Here is a 23623-nt window from a genome sequence, read left to right on the forward strand (position 1 = left end):
CTACTTGCCACCTATAAAGCCCTTCATGGTAGTGGATCTGGGTACTTGAGAGACCGCCTACTGCCGATCACCTCCACACGACCCATTAGATCTCATCGTTTAGGCCTCCTCCGAGTTCCATCCGCTGGCCAATGCCGACTGGCCACCACACGGAGGAGAGCCTTCTCGGTGGTAGCCCCGACCCAATGGAACGATCTCCCCGTGGAGCTTCGTACCCTCACCACCCTCCAGACCTTCCGCACAGCCCTTAGAATCTGGCTATCCCATCAGGCCTGGGGCTAAAGATTGTAACCCGCCCGAATGGTATGAATGTTGCGTTTTAATCATGTACTGTCTTATATGTAAAAGTCTGTTTTCCCCCCCTTCCTTTTGATTGTGAGCCGCCCTGAGTCCCCCAAGGGAAAAGGGCGGCATACAAATAAACAATCTAAATCTAAATCCTAATTTGCAGATGACAGGAATAGCCAAAACCCCAGAAGACAAACACAGGATACAAAAAAGATCTTGACAGACATGAACAATGGGCTCTATCCAACAACAATGGGTGGCAGCAACTAAAAATGCTAATACAATCCTTGCTTGTATAAACAGATGCATAGAATCAAAATCACATGAAGTATTATTACCGCTTTATAAAACCTTAGTAAAACCACCTGGAATACTGCATTCAGTTTGGGTCGCACCACACCACAAAAAAGATGTTGAGACTTTGGATAAAGTACAGACAAATGCAACTAAGATGATTAAAAGCCTAGACTCTAGAGGAGCAATAGCTAACCTTTTTTGGCTCGTGTGCCATAAGGGGGGGAGTGCATGGGGGTCATGTGTGGGCATCCATAATGTAACATGTGACACCCCCCCCATTGTACATGCGTGCATGAGATAACTTCCTAACAGTGAAAACAATGAACCTGAACAAGTGGTTCAGAAGTTGTGGGAACTTCATCATGGAAGTTTTAAAGAAGAGACTGGACAGCCACTTGTCTGAAATGGTACAGGGTCTCCTACTTGAGCAGGGGATTGGACTAGAAGACCAAAGTCCATTCCAGCTATTCTGTTCTTTTCTCAAATGATAACCAGATGTTTCTCCAAAATTCTACCCAGATAGCAGACTATTCCCCCACCTCTTCTTCAGGAAATACGTCTTCTAATAAAAAATAAAATTTAACAGTCAAGGAATTTCAATTCTAGAATTAAATATCCCAATAATGTAAACTGTTGCCATTTTGATGCTTCAGCATTACATTGATTAGCTACCAACTTAAGATATTACTGCCTGAATTTGATGAAAAAGAATTTAAATTAATGTCTTCTATGCTTATGGCCTTCATTTTTAAATATTTTTCTATAATAAATCAAAATAGATATCTACTCCTGAATCCCGACTCATACAATTACTTTTTGGAATGTTCTACAGAAAGAAAAGCATTGTCTTTTAAATATTATTGAATTTATTAAAAGATAAGTAAACAATTCCATTTCTGAGTCTCCAAAGACAGAGCTATACATTTTGTTCTATATCTTCTTTGCTACACACCCATAAAATCAACTTGGAAAGAATGTGCAATATCCTGTATACTGTCAACAGGAAATTAAATTATGTCAGCCTAAAAATCCTATAGAGCAATGTTATTTTATAAATTATCTTGAACAAAACATTTCATTAGGAAAACAAAGAGCAATATAACCCCATATTTCTGGTGATTCTTGATTTTTCCATTTTCTTCTCTTTTTAATTTGTATCACTACAAAACTATCCAGAAGTTCTGTTTCAATTTCCTTACAGGGTCATCAAAGTGATATGTGCCACCTCATTTTGGAAAATCCAGGTCACATAAGAAACTCCCCCGAGTGAATTTCCTACCAGTATGTATGCCAATGTTACTTCAATTCTCCTTGAGAATCAATAAAATTATGCAAAAGAGCCTATTACAAAGCCTTCTCCCACACAGGGAAAAATTCCTGAAACAATGTGAGACCAATACCTATCATACGAGTTCATGCAAAACAACAATTCCAAATCCTGAACAACCTACCATACTTAGTCTCTGAACCTGATACTTAATTTAGGCTTTCTGAGCAGGAATAAAACTTTTAAAAGGAGTTGCATGAGCTGAATACTGACCATGCCGTAGTAATTTCAGATTATGACTATTTATTCAATTTATATTTCTAATGTAGGTTTCTTACCGGACTTGGCATTTTTTCTTCTCTCTCGGCTTTCCCACCAGAAAAGGGTGGTATTACTGGTACGGGTGGTGCTCTCCGCTTCTTCATTTCAACTTTTGCAATTGCCCCTTGTGAATTTCCATGCGATAATGACGGTGTCACCATTACAGAACATAAATTTTGTGAAGAATCTGCGATCATTGTTTCCTATAATCAGATGAACAAGCCACCATCAAAATTTATTGTGACGTTTCAAAGCCATTTATTATAAATTTACCTGAAACAATAACAAAATGCTGCCTGATATTTATGTTGGCCCTTCAGAAGGCATTTGTTAACTGTCTGACTATTTTATACCCTGCTAGATGGTTGCATAGTGACTGATTAAATGCATTTTGTATGTTTTTCTACTATTCTGTTTTCACCTTTTTAATGTAATTCGGTTGTTTTTTAATTGGTTTTTATCAATATGGATTGTTTTATTTTATATACCATCCAGAGTAACTACATGAGATGGATGACTATATAAATTTGATCAATCAAATTATTTTTCTTATTTCTAACTAATCATATTAATTTAAAAATAAAGCAAATACAAATAACTTCATATTATTAAAATGAGAGGCTATAAATGAAGAGGAAGGATGAACCTGAGTTAAGCTGCCAGATATGCCAGCAAAGTTGGTCAGGCAGTAGCAACAGTGTTAATCCTCTCTTTCCAACAGCAGAATTAAGACCAGAACTGTTCTTCACTAGGTCATAGGCTATATGAATGCTTACTACCACTAGCATTCCATCAATGATATCCATGCATTACCCCATCTAGTAAAGCTTCATAATAGCGGAGACTGGAGCAGTGTTTGTCATTGTATAAATTAGCATGAAAAATATCAATAATTTAAAAGAAACAAGTGCAAGACAAATGCACACAAAAATCTTCAACTTCACTTCACAGAAGACCCTGAAACTTTCAAAGAAAACACTACCATTAAATTATCTTGGAGAACCAAAGAAAACTGCTTGTTCTTTACCAGGAGTGAAGCATGGCATATATGTTTTGCTTCAGCCTTAAGAACAATAGCAACAGCCTAATTGAGCATCCTTTTCCACTTTTTCTGTTGGTCAATGTACATGACCTGTTTTGTTTTGTCTTTCAACCCTACATGTTAATATAATTAATATAGAATTTAATTCCACTGGAAAGAGTACAATCCAGGGGTGAAATTCAGCAGGTTCTGACAGGTTCTGGAGAACCGGTAACAGAAATTTTGAGTAGTTCGCAGAACTGGAAAATACCACCTCTTGCTGGCCCCAGAGTGGGGTTGGAATGGAGATTTTGCAATATCCTTCCCCTAGAGTGTGGTGGAAATGGAGATTTTGCAGTATCCTCCCCCTGCCCCACCCACCAAGCCACGCCCACAGAACAGTGGTAAATTTCACCACTGGTACAATGGTATAACCCCAAAGGACTTTTCCACAAATAGATAGACTATAATGAATTAAATATCATAGTAGCACTATCTAATGACTAAATTAGGACTTACATCAAGGCTTTGTTTACGATACGTGGATTTTAAAAATTCTCCACTACCCAGATCTAGGCTTCTTCTTGAGGATTTCTCTGCCTGAAACTTAAATAAAAATCCTACATTATATTTTTTTAATAAATATATTACACACCTATGAACAAACTCAGTAGAAAAGTCTGTAAAAACAATGTATAATTAACCACAGATTCAACTGCTGCTTGGTCATTATTTGGCAAACTGATAATATTCTGAAAAGTAGTTAGTCTGCGCATGGGATAGAGAAAGGAATACAACAGATTCTGCATTCTTTGAATTATATTTTTTCCTTAGGAACAATTAGAAAATGGAATATTACAGATTCATCTAAGTTGTAGCTTTGACTGGAGATAATCTATAGTATTATTACATAGAAAGTGTATGTCAATTTTAATGCACAGAGAGATGAATAGATTTGCCCTGTCAAACTCCACAGAATACAGTAGGGAAGCCTACTGGAAAAGATACCCAGAATTCCCACCCAAAAAAAGCATGTTTGTAGGAGTCAGAAGCCAGTCCTGGAATGATTCTCTGTCTCTGGTGAGGAACAAAGTCATTATCCTCATCTCTCCTGTGTTTCAGTTAGAAAAGAACTGACAAATTTATATTAGGAAGCTTATATCTAAGAGAAATCAGCTGTAATCCAGAAGATAAAGCAAAAATATGCTCTCTTACTATGTTGCTGTACCTCTCAAAAGTTGTGGAGGCTTTAAAAAAGACTGGACAACCATCTGGAATGGTATAGGGCCGTGGTGGCGAACATATGGCATCGATGCCACATGTGGCATGCAGAGCCATATCCGCTGGCACATGAGCTGTCATATCCAGCATGCATGTGCATGCCGGCCAGCTGGTTTTAGGCCTTCTGGAGGGCCAGGGGAAGCCATTTTCGCCCTCCCCAGGCTTCAGGAAAGCCTCTGGAGCCTGAGGAGAGCGAAACATGGGCCCAACAGGCCAACAGAACTTCTGGTTGACTCATCTGGCCCATTTTTCACCCTCCTCAGACTCCTTGAGCCTGGGGAGAGCCAAAACGGTCTCCGCCAGCCCCCTGGGGGAAATGCCAAGCTCAGCTTGGAAGCAAGTAGTGTGGTGCATGTGGGGAGGTTGTGCATGCTAAACATGTGGGGAGAGGTGCTTTGTATTATGGGTGCCAGCACACATGTGCGCTACCGTCCGCACACCCTCACATTTTTGTACCCAACAACAAAAAAGTTAGCCATAACTGGTATAGGGTCTCTCTCTCTCTCTGCTTGAGCAGGAGGTGGGATTAGAAGACCTCCAAGGTGTTATTCTTTTATTCTAGTTTTTAAAGAATAAAATATTTTATTCTAGAAATATGAGTATATCTTACATAACATAGTATTATAATTTATATCTATGACTGCATATATTTTTTTGAAACACTGTTTTTAACATTTAATTGTCTGAGCAGTCTTACCTCACAACATTTATCCATATATCTATATCTATCTCTCTCTATCTCTCTCATCTATATAGATAGATATAGATATTTAGATTGATATGAGCTAAGTCATTAAGGTGTGTAAATCATAGAAAATGCATATAGAAGAATTGTACATTTCTCAATTGATATTCAGGCAATCCTTAACTTACTGGAACAATTGAGCCCAACATTTCTATTGCTAAGCAAGACAGTTGTTAAGTATGTTTTATTACTTTTGTTGGCACAATTGTTTAAATGAATTGTCTTAGTTGTTAATAACATAATTTAACCACCATTTAACAGTCAATAGGGAATCGGGCTTCCCTATTGACTTCGTCTGTCAGAAAGTCACAAAAAGTGACCACATGACCCCAGAACACTGCCACTGTGATAAGGGTAAGCCAGATGCCAAGTGTCCAAATTTTGATCATGTGACCATAGGAATGCTGCACTAGTCATGTGAAAAATGATCATAAATCACTTTTTTCCATTGCCATTGTAACTCTGAATGGTCACTAAATAAATGGTTGCAAGTCAAGGACTAAGTGTACTGTAAATGACTTGCATATATATACCTGACCTGCATAATATACATTATATGCACAATGCAGAAACAACTAATATTTTAACAAATGTTCTTAAAATCACATCTACATTTCTCAAAATGAAAGACACAGATTTTCATTTTATGTAGTTCTTTGGAGGGGTAGCAGCTCGTGCTCTGTTTATTCATTTGCCACTGAGACTTGATCTTTACAAGTTAGTTAAAAAACCATAAAAAGAAGTAGATGAAATATATATATTAGTTTTAGTAGAAAATATAAAGCAATATTAGGAATAATAAGATTAACTGTCCTGTTTTTGGAAATCAGGAGATGTTATTTTACATAATGTAAAATGTTCAGAAGGGGTTTAGATTGTTTGCTGTTGAATATGTAGTTCAGGAGCTGAAACATAAACTTAGACTGTCCTATAGCTGCCATACTTTGATATTCATAGGATCATTTGCCAAAACTACTTTGATTTTTAAAAAATCTAATTTAGTCCCAGTAAATGGAATTTATTAGGAACAGTAAAAACTATGGCTTTATCAAGCAATAGCAATAGCATTTAGACTTATATACCACTCCATAATGCCTTACAATATTCTCTGGTTTACAATGTCAGCATATTGCCTCCAGCAATCCAGGCCTCATTTTACCGACCCCGGAAGATGGTAAGATGAGTCAAGCTTAAATTGCATCAGGATCAAATTACAAGCTGCAGGCAGAGTTTGCCTGCAATACTACATTCCAACCACTGCACCACCATGGCACGAGGAATAGCTAAGGGATAGGTGAAAGAATGACTATAAACCATGAATCTATACCTATCTGCAGCATTGGATTCTGGGTTACAACTGTGAGGTAGGTAGGTAGGTAGGTAGGTGTGTGTGTGTGTGTGTGTGTGTGTGTGTGTGTGCGCTTTCATAGATTTTCACGAGTGTAGGTATGCTGGTCTTGTTGTATTTGTATCTTTTCCCGTGTAAGATTGAGATTGTCGTGGCAACGTTTTGGCGAGGTCTCACTCGCCATCTTCAGGCTGATGTCTCACCGAAATGTTGCCAAGACAATCTCAATCTTACACGGAAAAAGACCCAAATACAACGATCAGCATATCTATTATCTATTATCTATATCTATCTATCTATCTATCTATCTATCTATCTATCTATCTATCTATCTATCTGATCAATATTTAATTGAGATGCAATAAGAGTCATTTTAGCAACACCCTAAGTACAAGCTACAAGACAAAACTTACAAGATAAGTAGGAATCACTAGCCGAATGAACAAATATAGCATTTACCTTGTTTTTCTTACTTGTCCTAAAAAATCCAAGAAATCCTTTCTTTTCTTTTACTGATATGTCATAACCAGATGATAGGCTTGTTTCTGTTAAATGCACAAGTCACAATGACTATTCCAACCCAGTTCAAATAACATTTTAATAGAATAGCTTATTATTTGAAAATTGAAATCATAAACCTCTACTGCATAGAGGATACAGATATATATTTAAAATAATGTTTATTATTGTTTTGAGTTACTCATGAGAGGAAAAAAAGTCATATGGCATTCACTCAAGTCACTTATTTTAGATTTTAGACTTCAGTCCAAGTTTTATATTAAAACTTTCTCTCTTTGTATCTGTGTGGGTATAGATTCATATCTATACCTTTAAACATGGAATAATAAATTCAATTTGTTATCTCATAAGTTTATCATCAAAGAATACCACTTGGCAATTTTGTATAGACAATTGTTATCACTCCTTTTATTATTGCTTCTCTACTATCAACTGCCCATTCTTGCCTAGTCATAAATTGTCTAATAAATCCCTCCTTATTTTATATACAAATAATTATAATACATACTATTTTCTGGAATCTGTATCCTTTTACACAAAATAACACATTAAAATTTAGCTAGTACCTGCAAACAGGTAGCAAGAATAATTTATATTGTTTGTAGCTGACAAATTCTATGAAAAAAATCACAAATGGGGTGTTTTAGGCTAAAATACTATATTGGATAAATGGACAGACAGACATAGATTAGAGACTAGAATGTTGAAATATATTCACTAATATATGAAGGAGTGAAAAATCAAAATGTTATAAATGTTGATCAAAAAGCCTGATATCAGATTAATACATTGCCAAAGCAAAAAATTGATTACACAATAAAATAAAAGTTGTGTTTGATAATTCATATCAATTGGTTGGATTCTCACAAATGGCTTTCCTAGGTTTTCTACAATAAGCCAACATATTTGAGAATTTGTGTCCTTAGAAGTCAATTCTTGCAGTTTCTTGCCTAACTAGTCAAGAAAAGTCTGTTTAACCTTTAAAGAAGTTAAGGCATCTATTTCACTCCTTAAAGCTCCCATAAAGGCCAGAATATTTCTCTCCATTATTTCCACAAGTGACTTGGATGCAACAGAGTGCTAGGAGGGAAAGGTAATGCACAGCTGTGGATTGCCCATTTTATATAGTTAATGAAAGCTTTGGTCTTAAAGGCTTAAAAATAACTATGATACCATGCATGTTACAGATCACAGCTGACACACAGTTTACTTTCATGCTAATAAAACTTTTTTTTAATTCAAAACAAAAAGTTTTTTATTGTTTGCTAAAATTCATTATGATTCCAGAGATAACAGAAAATATAAAAATATTAATATCAAAACATACAAAAGCAAAACCTAAAGGGAAAATTTATCTCCAAATGCATTTTACAGTACCTCTATAATTCACAGTAGGTTCAGAGTGAGTTTTTGATGGAGGAGCTGCAACAACAGGAAAGTTACACTATGAAATTATGCAATATATTGATTTATTTACTTATACAAGATTTTAATATATTGCCTTTTTTCTAGGTTTACTATAAAAATACCACCACTAGCAGCCAAAAAGGTAAAGACAGTCTTTCTACCATCAATGCCTAAACATACTGAATAATAATAAGAGCTGAAACATCTTAGACAAGAACAAATGGTTGGGCTATTCCATATCTTAAAAGACACCTATTCCAGAGTACCAGGCAACTACTAAGAAGATATATCGTCAGATTCCTGCCTCTTTGTGAGGTAAAAGTCTTAAGCATTCCCTCCTTCAAAGACAATACAGGGTAGGCCAGATCTTATTGGGAAAGTCGTATTTCATAAGATAAGAACAGGCTCCTTTCTGGTAATTATGCCTTTACACCATTAATTACTGATTCAGTTAAATAAGTACTATGAAACATATTTGAGCTGAGTTTTTAGGAGAAACAAAACTTTACCGAGTTTACTCTATTTTGGGGGAATGTCGAGTTCCAGTTTCCAGCTATTGGCCTTCTTACCCTATCCCCAATACTTGTGTACTTATAGGGGATGTAGGAACATCATCAATGATAGATCCAAATAACTACTTCAGAAGTTAAATGCTTAAATGGCCAAATAAAGGGCAGGAAAGGATCCAAGTTATGTTAGGATTCCAACAAATTTCATAAAGGTTAACAGAGATTGAGCAGTACCTGCCTATATGGCACTATTGTTTTCTATTAAGGGTTATATATAGTTTTCATTGATTTTAAACACTTTGTGGAATAAACCTGAAGACATTTGAATAGATAAATGCTTGTTGCTGCTCCTATTAATGTAGCTGATTCAATTTGTTCAGTGATTAAGTAACGTCATGTCAATTCAATTCAAATGCTTACAAAGAAATTTCACCTTGAAATTAGTTAATAAGCTTTTGATGGGTGCTCTGTGTCTTGATGATGTAACTGTTATGTCACTGGAAGCAACAAAAAGTTTTTGTTGCTCACTATATTTTATGGCAGATTACTGAGAGATTGTTAATTATCATAAAACAAAAACTAGTTTGTTTTTTTTAACCAGATCAGATAATCATAAGTGAAAAATAGCTAAAATTTACAGTGAACAAGTTACAATTATGTAAATGCCTTGGCATTTTTTTCAAGAGTTCTTGAATCTAAAAAAGACAAATTCAATATAATACAAAATTGAAAGACATGTCAATGTAGCAAAACCCTGGCACATATTATGTTGCAGCAGCAATTAAAACTTCCAAGGCAAAACCACTGCTCATCTGGTATATGATTCTTAAGTTTGTATTTATTGGGATAATTACTCTTTATAAATTATACAGAAATGATATTTTATATATATTTTAAGATTTTCCCTGCTTATTTTACATATAGCTTTAATATTAGAAACATGTTAGTGGAAATATAAATCTGATTCACTTCTTTTCTTTTCTTTTATACTGAAATCAATTTATTTTTCATCAAGATTAATTTTAATAGTTTTGCATACCACTGGCTTAAATGGAATAAAGATCTTATATGAAACTTAGGAATAGGATATACACCGGTCTGATTTCAATGGGATATGAAAAGTAAATTGTGTAATTGAAAAGTATTTCTGAAATAAGTGATATGGACAGATGCCTGGTTTACAAATATCCAGATTTAAGAACTCCTGTAATCAAAAAGTACCCAGCTAATTATTTAACTAATGTAGCAAAGCTAAAGCATTACAGAGCATTTATAATGGCTTGTATCAATGTGCTTTATTCAACTGTACTAGAGAGTTGATATTAAAAGGGCCCTTTCATTACAGAAGTGTAGCCTTCCTGTGTGCAGGAAGGGAAAAAAGCAGCTGATCACTTGGTTTTGTATTGTTTTATCCTTTCTTTTAAGAACTACCCAGATTAATTCCAATAAGGCTTTTTATCTATTTCCTTTATTCTTTAAAAATATATGATTAAAATATAAAGAGAAACAAAACTGAGCAAGATTCATCATGGACAATTAGCTACTCTATCTTATTGAGATTTCGTTTGATTTCATTCAGATCTACCAGGACAGGACTTCAATAGCATCCCTGTTCTAACTCAAGCTAGCAATACAAAGTTGAGTTCAGGTTTTCTGGATTAGTCACTGACCATAATAAAAATTCTGTTATATTATATACAATTGGATGTCATTAGCATACTGAGGATTATGCATCCTGAACCAAGAGATGATCTGCCCCAGCAACTTCATGTTGTTTTTAAATAGCATGGAGATTAGATCAAGAGAGTATGTAACTGCATCATTAATTAATTAATTAATTAATTCAATTTGTATACTGCCCATCTGACTATCAAGCAACTCTAAGCAGCTTCCAATACCATATATATACAACAATTACAAGATTAAAACATAAAAACTTAGGGTATTAAAAATTAAAACTTTAAAATTAATATTAAACGTGGATAAAAAGAACCAATGTATAGAAAGACAAAGTGAGTTCTACTGATCTACTAGCCACCTCAAAGTGGACGTCCCCATTTATACACATTAATATTTACAGAGGTTTTCTATGATAATTTAACATAGATCGTGATTTACCTTGTGTATTGTCGCAGACATAAAGCTCCTTTATCCCTAGGTCATTCAATGACTTTGTCAATTCCAGTTTTTCTCCAGTGAAATTATCTTTTAAGAGAACAATGCATTCCTGACTAACTTCACACTTTTCGCAAATGATTGGGATTATATTCTGAAGAGGAACTTCAGGATTCACTCGAACTACTGTCTTTTGTGTCTTCAGATAATTTACTACCAGTCTCACAGTTTTCTAGGGGAAAGCAATTAAAAAACAACCAAGATGTCCAAGCACAATACTTCATCAATAGAATTAAAATAGAATTAAAATAGATCATTTAAACTGGATGAGGAAACTAAAATATAAATGTGCACTATACCTTCATTTTAACACTATAACATTCTGCAGAGATATATGAATAAACAGTAATCAATAATGTTATATATGCAATAATCATATATAACACTCAAAAAAATAATGAAAAGAAAGGTAACTGAAGAGAAATCACATTTACTAAAAAAATACCAAACAGATTTAGTGGTCTTAGAAAACAAGGATGCACACTATAAGGTCTCCTGATTCCCTAAATTATTCCTCATAAATTAGTTTCAAAACCTGCAAATGAGAACCATGGAGAATTTATTTGGCCTGAGAGGGTGTACAAGTGGCTGAGAAAGGTGTGTGAGTTATTGGAGAGACACACAACAAGTACATTGAGGCTTAGGGAGGATGCACGAATATGAATGGGATGTGAGACACGGCATAAGCACACTGAAGCTTGAGAAGGGTGCGCAGGTGGTTGGGAAACACATAAAGAAGTTTGAGGAGCTGCACGAGTGAGGAATGGTGTGAGAGCAGCAAAGCTCAGATAGGGAAAAGAATGTGTGGGTAGTAGGAGAGGCAGTGACAAGTGTAGTGGGGCTCAAAGAGGTATGCAAGAATGTACAGGTGGCCAGTGAGGAGCAGTGTGAGTGCAGAGGGCCTAAAGGAGGGTGCACAGAGGGTAATTAATTTTGCTTGTGGAAAGCCAGCAGGGAAGGTTGTAAATCATCACCATGGGATACTGCAATTGTCCTACATGTAAGCTAGTTGTCAAGACCCAGATTATGATCATGTATCTGTGGAGATGCTGAGGCAGCCAGAATTTTGAGGACTCATAACCACCATTTATTCAATGCCATTATAACTTGAACAGTTATTGGACTGTTCAATAACAGTAACTGAGGACTACCTGTATGCCTGTTATACTACACATTTTGCATGATTCATTCCTGAAATGAGTTTCCCTCACTTTTAAGTCAAACCTAGATATCCAAGCCACAAGCTTTTTGTATGCTTCAATTAGTTAATTCATATTTTCACTTTTTATTTTAATAAATATTCATATACTGCTTATTTAAAAACATCAAATTATTTAAGATGATAATTTATTAAACTGAATGCAGTTCATAAAGCAACCACATTTTCAGGTTTGACAGCCTACTCAAAAGAACCTCTAACTGTAAATTCAATCGGAACAGTGGAATCACTTGATCCTTGTGAATTTGGCCAATGATGCCTATTCTTGTGATACTCGGTGGATTAAAAGATTGTATCAGCAATATTAAAATAATCCAACACAGTGTCCCCTTCTCTATTCCTGGCCATAATGCAAGAAAATGCATCATAAGAAAATTCTTTTACCTCAGGAATCTTTGGTGGAGGCCGCTTGAATTTTTTTTCTTCAGGAACCTTCAATTTTAGAAGTATCTTCTGTACCTCTAATGTCCCTATCAAAGTATTTGGCTTGTAACTCAAAGATTGTTGGGTCTCCCCAGACTTCAATTCAAAAGTATAAATTGCTGGGTTTAAGTGGTACTGGCTGCACAACTCTACAAACAGATCCATCACAGGTTTGCTGGGGAAAAAATGCTGAAGGTTATTCATGAAAAGACCAATTATGAACTAGGATTAACTATAGGCTTTTCTTGAAGATTTTACAATAAATACCTATACAACATACATCACAACAAAATATATCAAGTCATTATTTTGAAAACACTTTAAAAACATGGAAAATATAAATGTTCAAAATCTTTTATATATCTGCATTTTACAGAGGAGTGGGCAATTTTTCCAAGAGCACATGAGAAATGGGGACTGTTGTGGAGGCCTTAATCAATAGGAAATATTTTTATTAGTATAGTTAGTAATTGTCATTTTATTAACCAAGGAGATGGCTTATCAATTATCATTAAATATTATTGCTTCTCTAAATAAAATCTTCAGGAAATATAATAGGGGATCAAATTAAATTTCTTTTGATTTTAAAAATTCATTATAGCATAAATTACAATATTTTTTTAATAGGGGGAGTGCAGGATGGTTAAAAAAGGATAGAAGAAAAATGTGTTCCAACTCTTTCCAACACAATAAAATACTAATATAATTATGACCTCAACTTTTTACATTACTTATACTTACTGCAAGTCAGTTCTATAATTGATTCTATGATTCTCTCATAGAATCATACAGCTTGAAAAGACACTGGAGGTCTTCTAGTCCAACCCCATGCCCACTTGCCCTGGTAAATTGCTTTGCCTTCTTATTCCATTCCAGATGAATTATCCAATTCCCTTTTGAAAAACTCCAGTAATGGAGCACAACTTTGTGAAACAACTTTTCCATTGAGTAATATTTTCATTGTCAGAAAATTTCTCCTTAATTCCAGGTTGGATCTTTCTCTGACAAGCTTCTATTCATTGTTTCTTATACTATCCTCAGTATAAATCAATTCCCCTCTTCCTTTAGCCTTTCAAGTATGGGAGTGAGTGCCTTCTCTTTGTTAGCTCCCTAAATCATATGATTATGCCTCCAGTCCCTTTATCATATTTGTTGCTTTTCTTTACACTCTTTCTAGAGCCTCAATATCTTTGTACATTGTAATGACTAGTACTGGATATAATATTCAATGTGTGGCCTTACTAATGCAGTGTAGACCTGTACTATCATTTCTTGTGAACTGGATGCTAAACACCTGAGTTTATGGAGCTCAGGACCGCACTGGCTGTTTCAACTCACGGCTGAACCAAAGTTAACCAGAGGTCTATATGGACACTTAGATCCTTCAACAGGACACTTAAATCCTCAATGGGTTCTACTGTAGAGCCAGGTACTGACTATTATGTAGCTGCGCAATTGGTTTTTGCTGCCTAAAAGCAGGACTTTACTTTTCTCACCATTGAATCTTGTTAGATAGGGTTCAATGCTTACAGCTGTCAAGAACCTTCTGAATCTTATCTAAAATCTATTCCCCCAGCAAATTTACTCAGAACATAATAAGAGTTGGAAGGGACCTCAGAGGCTTTGTAGTCCAACCGCCTGCTCAAGCATGATACCCTATATCATTTAAGACAAAGGATTGTCCAGTCTCTTTTTGAAAGTCTCCAGCTGCAACATGACCCAGGTAAAAACAAGGATAGAGAAAGCTCGAACAACATCCTTCAAAATGAAAAAGGTCTTCTGCAGTCACTGGCTAAGATTGAAAATCAGGCTTGTCAGATGTTACATCTTTTCTATCCTGCTCTACGGAGTAAGTAGTTGGTCTCTGACAGAAAGCCACTTAAAGAGACTAGAAGCATTTGAAATGTGGATTTACAGGCAATTATTATTATAAGCTGGATTGACAAAATCAGAAATGAGGAAGTGATAAACCGCCTGGGAAAGCCAAGGGATAATCTTAAAAACCATTAAAAAGTGAAAGTTAGAATATTTTGTAAATGTGATGTGACACCCAGAAAAATATGACATACTTCACTTAATTCTCCAGGGAAAGATTGAAGGCAAATGAAGTTCAGACAGAAGAACAACATCAAAATCTAAGGAACTGGTTTGGACAAAATTCAGCAACACTTTTTTGTACGGCTGTTGATAAAAGTAGAATTGCTAACATGATCGGCAATGCCCGATGATGGATACGGCACAAGTAGTAGTAATAGTGATAGAGCACCCCCAACTTCTGAAGGCAAGCTATTTCATTGGTTTATTGCTCTCACTATTAGAAAACCTCTCCTTAATTATAAGTTGCTTTTCTCCTTGGTTAGTTTCCAAGACCATTGTTTCTTGTCTTCATTTTTGGTGCTTTGAAAATAGCTTGACCCCTCATCTTTGTAGGAGCTCCTCAAATATTGTAACAGTGCTATGATGCTTCCCATAGTCCTTCTTGTCATTAAACTAGACATATCTAATTCCTGTAGTCATTCTTTGTATGTTATAACCTTCAGCTCCCAAATTATTTTTGTTGCTCTTCTTTGCACTCTTTTCAGAGCCTCAACATCTTTTTTATATTGTGGTAACCAGAACTGGATGAGGTATTCCAAATGTGGTCTTATTAAGGCTTAGTAAAGGGCTACTAGAAATTAATGTGATCTTGATTCTATCCCTCTAATAATGCAACCTAAGATTATATTTGCTTTTTTGGCTGCTGCCACACACTGTTGGCTCGTACTTATGTGATTGCCTATTAGGACTCCCAGACCTCTCTTGCAGTTACTGGATTAAGCCAATTTTCATGTAGTCTATACCTATACAGTTGGTTTTTCTTGCCTAAATGTAAAGCCTTATTTTTATCTATGCTGAATTTTATTTTGTTAGCTAGGGCCTACTGTTTAATTATGTCAAGATCTTTTTGGATCTTGAGCTTATCTTCTGGGCTGTTGGCTATTCCTATTAGCTTAGTATCATCTGCAAATGTGATGAATTCCACTTCAATTCCTTCATCTAGATTATTTATAAAGATATTGAAGAGTGCTGGGCCTAAAATGGAACCTTGGTGTATCTCACTGCTTACTTCCATCCATGTGAATGTAGTTCCATTGAAGACTACAGGTTGAGTGCAGTTTGTCAGCCAGTTACAAAAGAACCTGATGGTGGTGCTCTCTATCCTACATTTTACTAGCTTGCCAAGATGTATTTGAGGTCTACTTTATCAAATGCTTTACTGAAATCTGTGTATTCTATGTCCACAGCAGTTTACTGATCTACTAATTTGGTCATTTTGTCGAAGAATGAAATAAGATTTGTTTGGAATTATCTGTTTTTGACAAACCCATGTTAGCTACTGGTTGTTTGCTTCTAGGTGTTACATATGTGTGATTACATATACCTTTATCATGTATTTTAAAAGTTGTGGACAGTATTATTTGTTTCAGATATTAAAAATCTTACCTCCCATGTATAGTATGTTTCTGTTCTTCTCCATTTGGAAAAACTACCAGAATTTCCACTGTGGTTTTAATCAGATTTCCCTTCACAGTTAAGATATTCTGATTTGACCACATTCCTAGGGTTGGGATTACTTTATGTTCCTTAACATCACGAGCAATGGGAGGTTGCTTTGGTGGTTGGGGAGCACGACCCTTAATTTTTTGCCTGAAAAAAGAAAAAAAAAGACAATAGTGACCAGATTTGCCTTATTTATGTTCCTAAGACACTATCCCCTTTCCAAGTGAGAAGGTCACCTGTTCTGGCATGGCTACTTAAAAATAAACTTTGGTGGCCAGAACTATTATTAATGAGAAGTCTTTTTTATGTCTCAGAATCCTCACACCCCAGCTTCCAAAATTTTTAGTACTGGTTTGTAATATGATACCTATAAAAAGAATAGATATTAGATTGTGTGCATGTATGTGCATATATATAAAATGTTTAGATAATTTTTCAGCAATTTTAATAGTGTTAACTTTGGCAAAGAAACAGTTTTGAGAACTCTGTTATGAAGTTCCTAAATGCTGTTTATGAAAATGAGAGTTTGCAGTTGGGATGAAAGGCTCTTACAGGTGGTTGTTAAACCTGTTAAACCAATTGTTCAGCAACCATAATTCAAACTAACAAAGGTGCTGAAGGAGTGCTAGTTATGACTAGTCCTTGTAGTTACAATATCATAGCATCTTATGCACTGATGTGATTACAATTCTCAATCATCTTTGCTGGATTCATACAAGCAAAGTCAATGGGGATGCTAGTAGGAGATTACATATGGTGATTATATGATATCCTGCTTAATGACCCATAGTAATTCCCTTAACAATGGCAACTGGAAATTCCAAAATTTCTATTGCTAAGCGGAATGGTCATGTAATATACTTTTTAACTGTGTTGCTTAGCAACAAAAATTCCAGCCCCAATTACCTTTGTTAAGTGAGGACTACTCGTATTCAATTTTGGTAAAACAAAAGGGGAAAGCCCACAATATAATAATGCAAACAATAACTTTATAGTTCTACAGAGAATGAGGGAATCCTGAATACTTGCATTAACTTTGAAAATACAAGCCAGCCAATAGAATTTAACATATAGGATGTCCTTTCAGTTACTCTAGATCTATTTTCAAACTAGCTGGCTTTATTCATTGCTTAGTGCTATTGTCAGCTTGTATAGAAATCCAAGTTTTTTACATATGGGTTGCCTTATAAAAGTTGCAATACTCCCTGAAATTGAGAGTAATTTCATACTCTCAATTTACAACCTGCCTCTGGCAGGCTTTTTTTTTCATGTTCCTCTTGTGATCTTGCAACTATTCATCACATGCCACTCTCAACCTGCTGGTGAGGGTTTTATCCAAATAAAGTAGATTAATTTGCTTCTGAAATAACATAATTAACAAGATAACCAATCTCAGCTTTTGTCACAAAGTTCCTATACAAGTCTTTATATCTTTAAACTCATCAAACTCATTTTTTTTCCAGAGAGGATGAATTCTATCACGATTCCTTTCCCCCCCACAATCATTTTCCTCCCATAATGATTTTCCTGCTACATCTCGTAGCAGACCATAATTTTCTGGAATTGCATTCCATTCAAGAAGTATTAGTGAGCAGTGCAATAAACCAAGCAAGCATGCAAGCAAGCTTCAGACTAAAAGAGTCATTTAGAACGATAATGTATTTGATTATCCAAGAAGTAGTCACTGATGTAACAGCAAACAGCGTAGGATTATATTAGGGTTTTTTTTATGTTGTCACATACTGCTGGCTCATATTTAAGTGACTGTCCACTAGAACTCCAATATTCTTCTCACATTACTGGTATTCAGCAGTTTCACCTAATCTGTACCTGTACATTTGGTTTTTCTTGCCTAAATATAGAATCTTAGTTTCCTCTACATTGAATTTCATTTTGTTAGATAGGGAACAGTGTTTGAGTCAGTCGAGATACATCTGGATCTTAAGCTAACTTCTGGGATATTGGCCAGTTCTGCTGGCTTGATGTTATCTGCAAATTTGATGAGTTCCCCTTCTATTTCCTCTAGATAGTTTATGAGAAATTGAAGAATACTAGGTCTAAAACAGAATCTTGGGGGATATCCCCCTACTTCCTTACTTCCATGTAGATGTAGTTTCACTAAAGACTACATGTGGAGTGTGGTTTGGAAACCAGTTACAAATCTATCTCGTGGTAATGCAGTCTATCCCATATTTTTCAAGCTTCTTAAGAAGTATGTAGATTGTGATCTACTTTGTCGAATGTTTTATTGAGATCCAAGTATACTATGTCCACAGCAATTTGCTGGTTCACTACTTTAGTCACTTTGTCAAAAAATGAAATAAGATTTGTTTTTGACAAACCCAAGTTGGCTTCTGGTTATAACTTGACTTGCTTCTAGGTGTTTGCAGATTTGTTACTGATTATCTTCTCCAGGATTTTCCTAATCTCAACATCTTTTTTATAATGTAGCAACAAAAACTAGATACACTATTCCAGGTGTTTTCTTACCAAGGCATTATAAAGTAGTACTAACACTTCACAGTATTGTAAGGCTATATGCAAAACTAAATATGCAAGTCTTTTTTAATTAAAGTTTTTTTATTTTTCCATTTTCATAACATATAATTTACATGTATACTATTACATAACCAACATCATATTGTATTATTAAATGTTTATATCAATTCATCTTACCAACTCCCAAAAACCAATTATTAGCTCTTCTACTCTCCATACACCCTATTTGTACTTTGTCCATCACTTTTGTCTCCCTCTCTCCTCCCCCTCCCTACCTCCTTTCTTTCCTCTGTCATTCTTCTCTTCTCAACTTCCTCTCTCCTTCTCTCCCTCCCCTTACCACTCCTCATTTCCCTCCTTCCCTTACCTTTTTCCTCTACTTCCCACTATTCATCTCATTTACTTGGTGTATTTCAGCTTCTGAGCAAGCTCCCTTTTATGTTGATGGTATTTATATTTTTTTTCAATATACATAGTTAATTTTTCTCCTCCTTTTTAATAGAAAAAAGTGGTATAACAGAAAAGTATACATATATAGTCATTGTGCTTTTAACTCCCCACCCCAACCTAATTTTGGTCGAGCAGTAGACCTGGTTACAATTCCCAGCTATTCTCATCATTATCTTTATATAATTATATACCCTTACTTGCCCCCAATTTGTGATTCTGTCTTTTTATCAAAATAGTTTCCCATTGTAGGTATATTTCACGTTCCCTCTCCATTCTTCTATACCTTGGATTAAATTACCCTTAATTATCTCTAGATGACAATCTTTGTTATTCAGTGTTGATTGCACTTCCCTTAATGTATTATACGGAGTAACAGGCGGTAAACATCTCACTTTGTTCACTATCTTAAAGGTTCTATATATGTCCATGTTTCATAGATTTTGACCCATGCTTAGTTGTCCTTCTATTGTCATATTCACTCAATTCACAACTTAATTTAATTATCATGCCAAATAGGTAAATCACAAACCTCTGCTTTACAAGCTCCCCATATCAGTTTCATATTTATCCATATTCCATATATTTTAACTTTTATTTAGTTATCTTTCCATTATCTTGTTCAACCAGTTAGCAACTCCATTTTATTATCATATTTAGGAATAAAGCCCTTATCTTAACTTTATATTTTCCCATATAGTAGTTTCTAATTATCTGATTTTTTCCTGGTAAGTCTTTTGTCCCATTTCTCTGTTCCTGTCTTCTCCCTTTTCTTTATTTTGACACATCCACTCCCTTCAAATTTCCCCAAGTGACCAAAAGAATAGTTTATATTCCTCTTTGTTGGGGCATAACCTCCTGTTTCAATTTTCCTTATGCCACTAACAGCCTCCAAGACCACTTTCGTCAGCTTTCTTTTCCCTTTTCTTGGGACACCTCCCCTTTTCACAATTTTCTCTATACTATTGCCGGGAGCAAAGAAGTTTTTTGTCTGCTTTTTATTTCCCTCCCCCCTTCAATGTCTCGCTCCCCTTCCTCTTTGAGTTCTTCTATAGCTATCTGCTTCTATGGATTCAAAATTCTAATTAGGCTTGATTTTACTGTTTTATATGCGTATTTTTTTTTAAATTTCACAGTTATTCAAATTCCCAGTTTTCCATAATGTCCAGTTCCAAAGTTACAGTTAATTATACAGTTATGCAGTTCTTATTTCAGAGTTCTGTTCCACCTTACATTTATCTGCTTCAATTGCTGTGGGGAAAAACGAAGGTGACCACCTTAGTCTTTCGTTCTACCGTAATATCCAGATCCAAAATTGCAATTAGTTATACAAATCTTATTTCAAACTTATTTCACACCTTAAATTCAAAATGGAAGAGAAGCTGGGGCCATCTTTCTCTTTTGCCAAGTGGAAAAAAAATAAAGAAGAAGAAAGCAAAACAAAGCAAAACAAGTTTGAATTCCGTTATTATTCTGTTGCTATTCATTCCCTTACCGGGTCCGGTCTCTTATAGCTGCTCATAATATATTACTTGAAACAGACTTGCAATCCGCTAGATTCGGGTATTCTTCTTTTGCCTCCTACTTTCAGTTCTGATTTATGGCAGTTGGTTAATTAAAACTTCCCGCACAGTCAAAGTTAGGTTATCAGTTATCAGTAAGAGGGGGGGGGAGTTAAGGTTTATCAATGGAAGAAATTCAAACAGAATAAATCTTTGAAAGTGTTTGGTTTCTTTTCAAATCCAAAACCAAGTTTAAAGTTTATATTTGAGTGGGTTTGTCATTTCTCTGCTTTCTCCTTTCTGTCCAAAATTATTTTGAGTAAATAAATTTTGGGGGTGCTGGTGTTTTAACCCTCCATTTTCCCTTCCTTCCTTCCTTCCTTCCTTCCTTCCTTCCTTCCTTCCTTCCTTCCTTCCTTCCTTCCTTCCTTTCTGGAAAAGTTCCGATCTGACCATCAATATTATTTATGTTCCTAAGATTTCTTTGCCTTTTGCAGGTTTGATTTATGGATGTGGGTTACATAAATTATCTTACTGGCCTTTCATCTCTTCCGAACCCTCCTGTTCCTTTTGCTTTGACAAGTAGTTCAGCATCTTGTCAGCCATATTTATAGGCTGTCACCCCAACTCTGATTCAAAAGACAAAACTCCGACCTGTGAGGGTTCTGTTGCCTCCCCATAGTCTGATGAGATGCTGTCTTCTTTGCTCCCCTCTGGGGGTGGGGAGATGTCTGGTCCAAACGGACCTTGGAATTGGATTATCAGACAGGGTTCATGTGAGAGCCCCCCCCCCCACATCTGTCCAGCTGAAGAACTTCCTGTTGACCCCTAAATATGCAAGTCTTATAGTAAGGCTATATGTAAGTTTGAATATGGTAAGGCTATATGCAAGTACATATGTATTTCTAATTGCCTAAACAATTAAGGTAGGTTCTTCCTAAGTTTCTACTTCTGACTGTAAAGCCATTGTGGGCACCTATCTCTATTATCTGACTGCTTCCTAGGCAACATCTGTTCCCATCATCCTTTAAGATTATCCACCCATCCCATTACAGACACAATATCAAATATATTTTAATGTGATTAATAAAATAAATTAAAACAACAAAAAACACAAAGTAGCTATAATTTTTCTTCATGAGAAATAGCATTTGACAGTTTAGAATATTACTTTATATTTGCAATTCTGAAAAGAGGAAGGACGACTCTAATTTTTCCCCATATGGATGCAAAGTATTAATTTTTTTTAAAAAAAAAAACAATAAATCAAGTTAATAGTTCTCTGCTATGCTGCAATAGGCAGTAGGGGTAACCTTGAAAAACATGAGGAAGAGTCTCAATTAAAGCTATATTCAGATAAGAGAAATCTGAGCCCCAGGCAAAAAGATAACTTGAGAAACTCTCTCAGACTTGACCATTCCTAGTTCTCATAAAGATAAAGGTAGAGAGGAGAAAATGTATTCAGACTTGCAATGTTCTGTTACTGGTAAGTTTATGATAAAGGTAGCAATTGTATTCAAAATTTGGTTTTCTAGTTTGATCTACCTCAAAAGGCTAACACATGCTGAAGGGAACAAGACAAGATTGTCCATCTTGGCTTCTTCATTTTTACTAGCATTAGAGCCATTGGCAAAGTATATACATTAAAAAAATAACATTTAGGAATTAAACTGCCATTTCCAAAACACAAATTGAAATTATAGATAGTTCTTGACTTACAATGGTAAATGGGACTTGAATTTCTATATGACACTACGCAATATAATTGCAAAGCTTGACCATACACCATTAACAGTAACAATACCTGCAGTCTTGTTTGTTAATGTTAATGTGTTGCTTCACCTAGTGAATCCCATGTTCATTAGGTGAAGCAACTTTCTGCTGGCTTCGCACCTATAAATCAGTGGAGAAACCCAACAGAAAGTTGCAAATGTCACAAGGCTCACAGGGAGGTAAATGGCTGCTGCCTGGTGAAGGAGCCAACAAAAGATGCATGAGAGAAGAATGGCAAGGGTTGGAGATGGTATGCAGGAATGTGAAGGAGACACAATGACATTCAAGCAGAGTATGAAGGAGGTGCAATGATGTTCAAGGAAGTTGCACAGGGGTGGAGAAAAATGCAGGAGGGAATGTGATAAAATTTGGGGAGGCTGTGCAGGGATGCAAAGGAGGCATGGTAAGGCTTGGGGAGGATGCATGACACTGGACAAGTGTGATAAGAAGACACAGCAAAGGTTGGGGAGGCTGCACAAGATACAAAGGAGGCACGGCACGTGTAGGGAGGGTATGTAAAGGAAACATGGCGATGATCAAGAAAGGTGCATGGGGATGCTGAACAGTATGAGGGATATATGGCAAAGATCAGGAAGGATGTAAGGGGGTGCAAACATGGTACATGAGGGCCTAGTATTAATGAGATATATAGAGTGATGTTTAAAAGTCTGTGAACCCTTTTGAATTTTCAGTATTTCTGCACAAATATGACAAATCCTAAATTTACATAATGAGAACATAGATAGATAGATAGATAGATAGATAGATAGATAGATAGATAGATAGATAGATAGATAGATAGATAGATAGATAGATAGGATGTTCATTTACTTATTGAGGAAAATGATCCAAAGAATGTGGATTTAGGTCCGTTACTGGTTCAATAAAGATAAAATTCAAATGTTCACCTGGAATTTAATAGAGGAAGAAAATACTGTTTTATATTTCATTTCATTTTCATTTCCCTTTATTTGTATGCTGCCCTTTTCCCTGGGGGGACTCAGGGCGGCTCACAGTTCAAAAAGGGGGGGGGGGAAGGACA

At 35.6% G+C, this 23623-nt stretch overlaps 1 protein-coding gene across 1 annotated transcript in view; it reads right to left on the minus strand.

The window, feature by feature from the left end:
• COBL (cordon-bleu WH2 repeat protein) overlaps nt 1-21414 on the minus strand; it is a 74820-nt gene extending 53406 nt beyond the window's left edge. Inside the window, exons 1-8 of the mRNA XM_032235891.1 lie at nt 21344-21414; nt 16304-16507; nt 12782-12995; nt 11122-11350; nt 8465-8509; nt 7028-7113; nt 3714-3800; nt 2191-2376 (exon numbers count right to left, since the gene is read on the minus strand). Coding sequence (XP_032091782.1) covers nt 2191-2376; nt 3714-3800; nt 7028-7113; nt 8465-8509; nt 11122-11350; nt 12782-12995; nt 16304-16507; nt 21344-21414 — 1122 coding nt within the window. The remainder of the gene's footprint in view (nt 1-2190; nt 2377-3713; nt 3801-7027; nt 7114-8464; nt 8510-11121; nt 11351-12781; nt 12996-16303; nt 16508-21343) is intronic.
• Nucleotides 21415-23623: the final 2209 nt, after the last annotated feature.

Source organism: Thamnophis elegans, chromosome Z, assembly GCF_009769535.1.
Source record: "Thamnophis elegans isolate rThaEle1 chromosome Z, rThaEle1.pri, whole genome shotgun sequence".
NCBI lineage: Eukaryota > Metazoa > Chordata > Lepidosauria > Squamata > Colubridae > Thamnophis > Thamnophis elegans.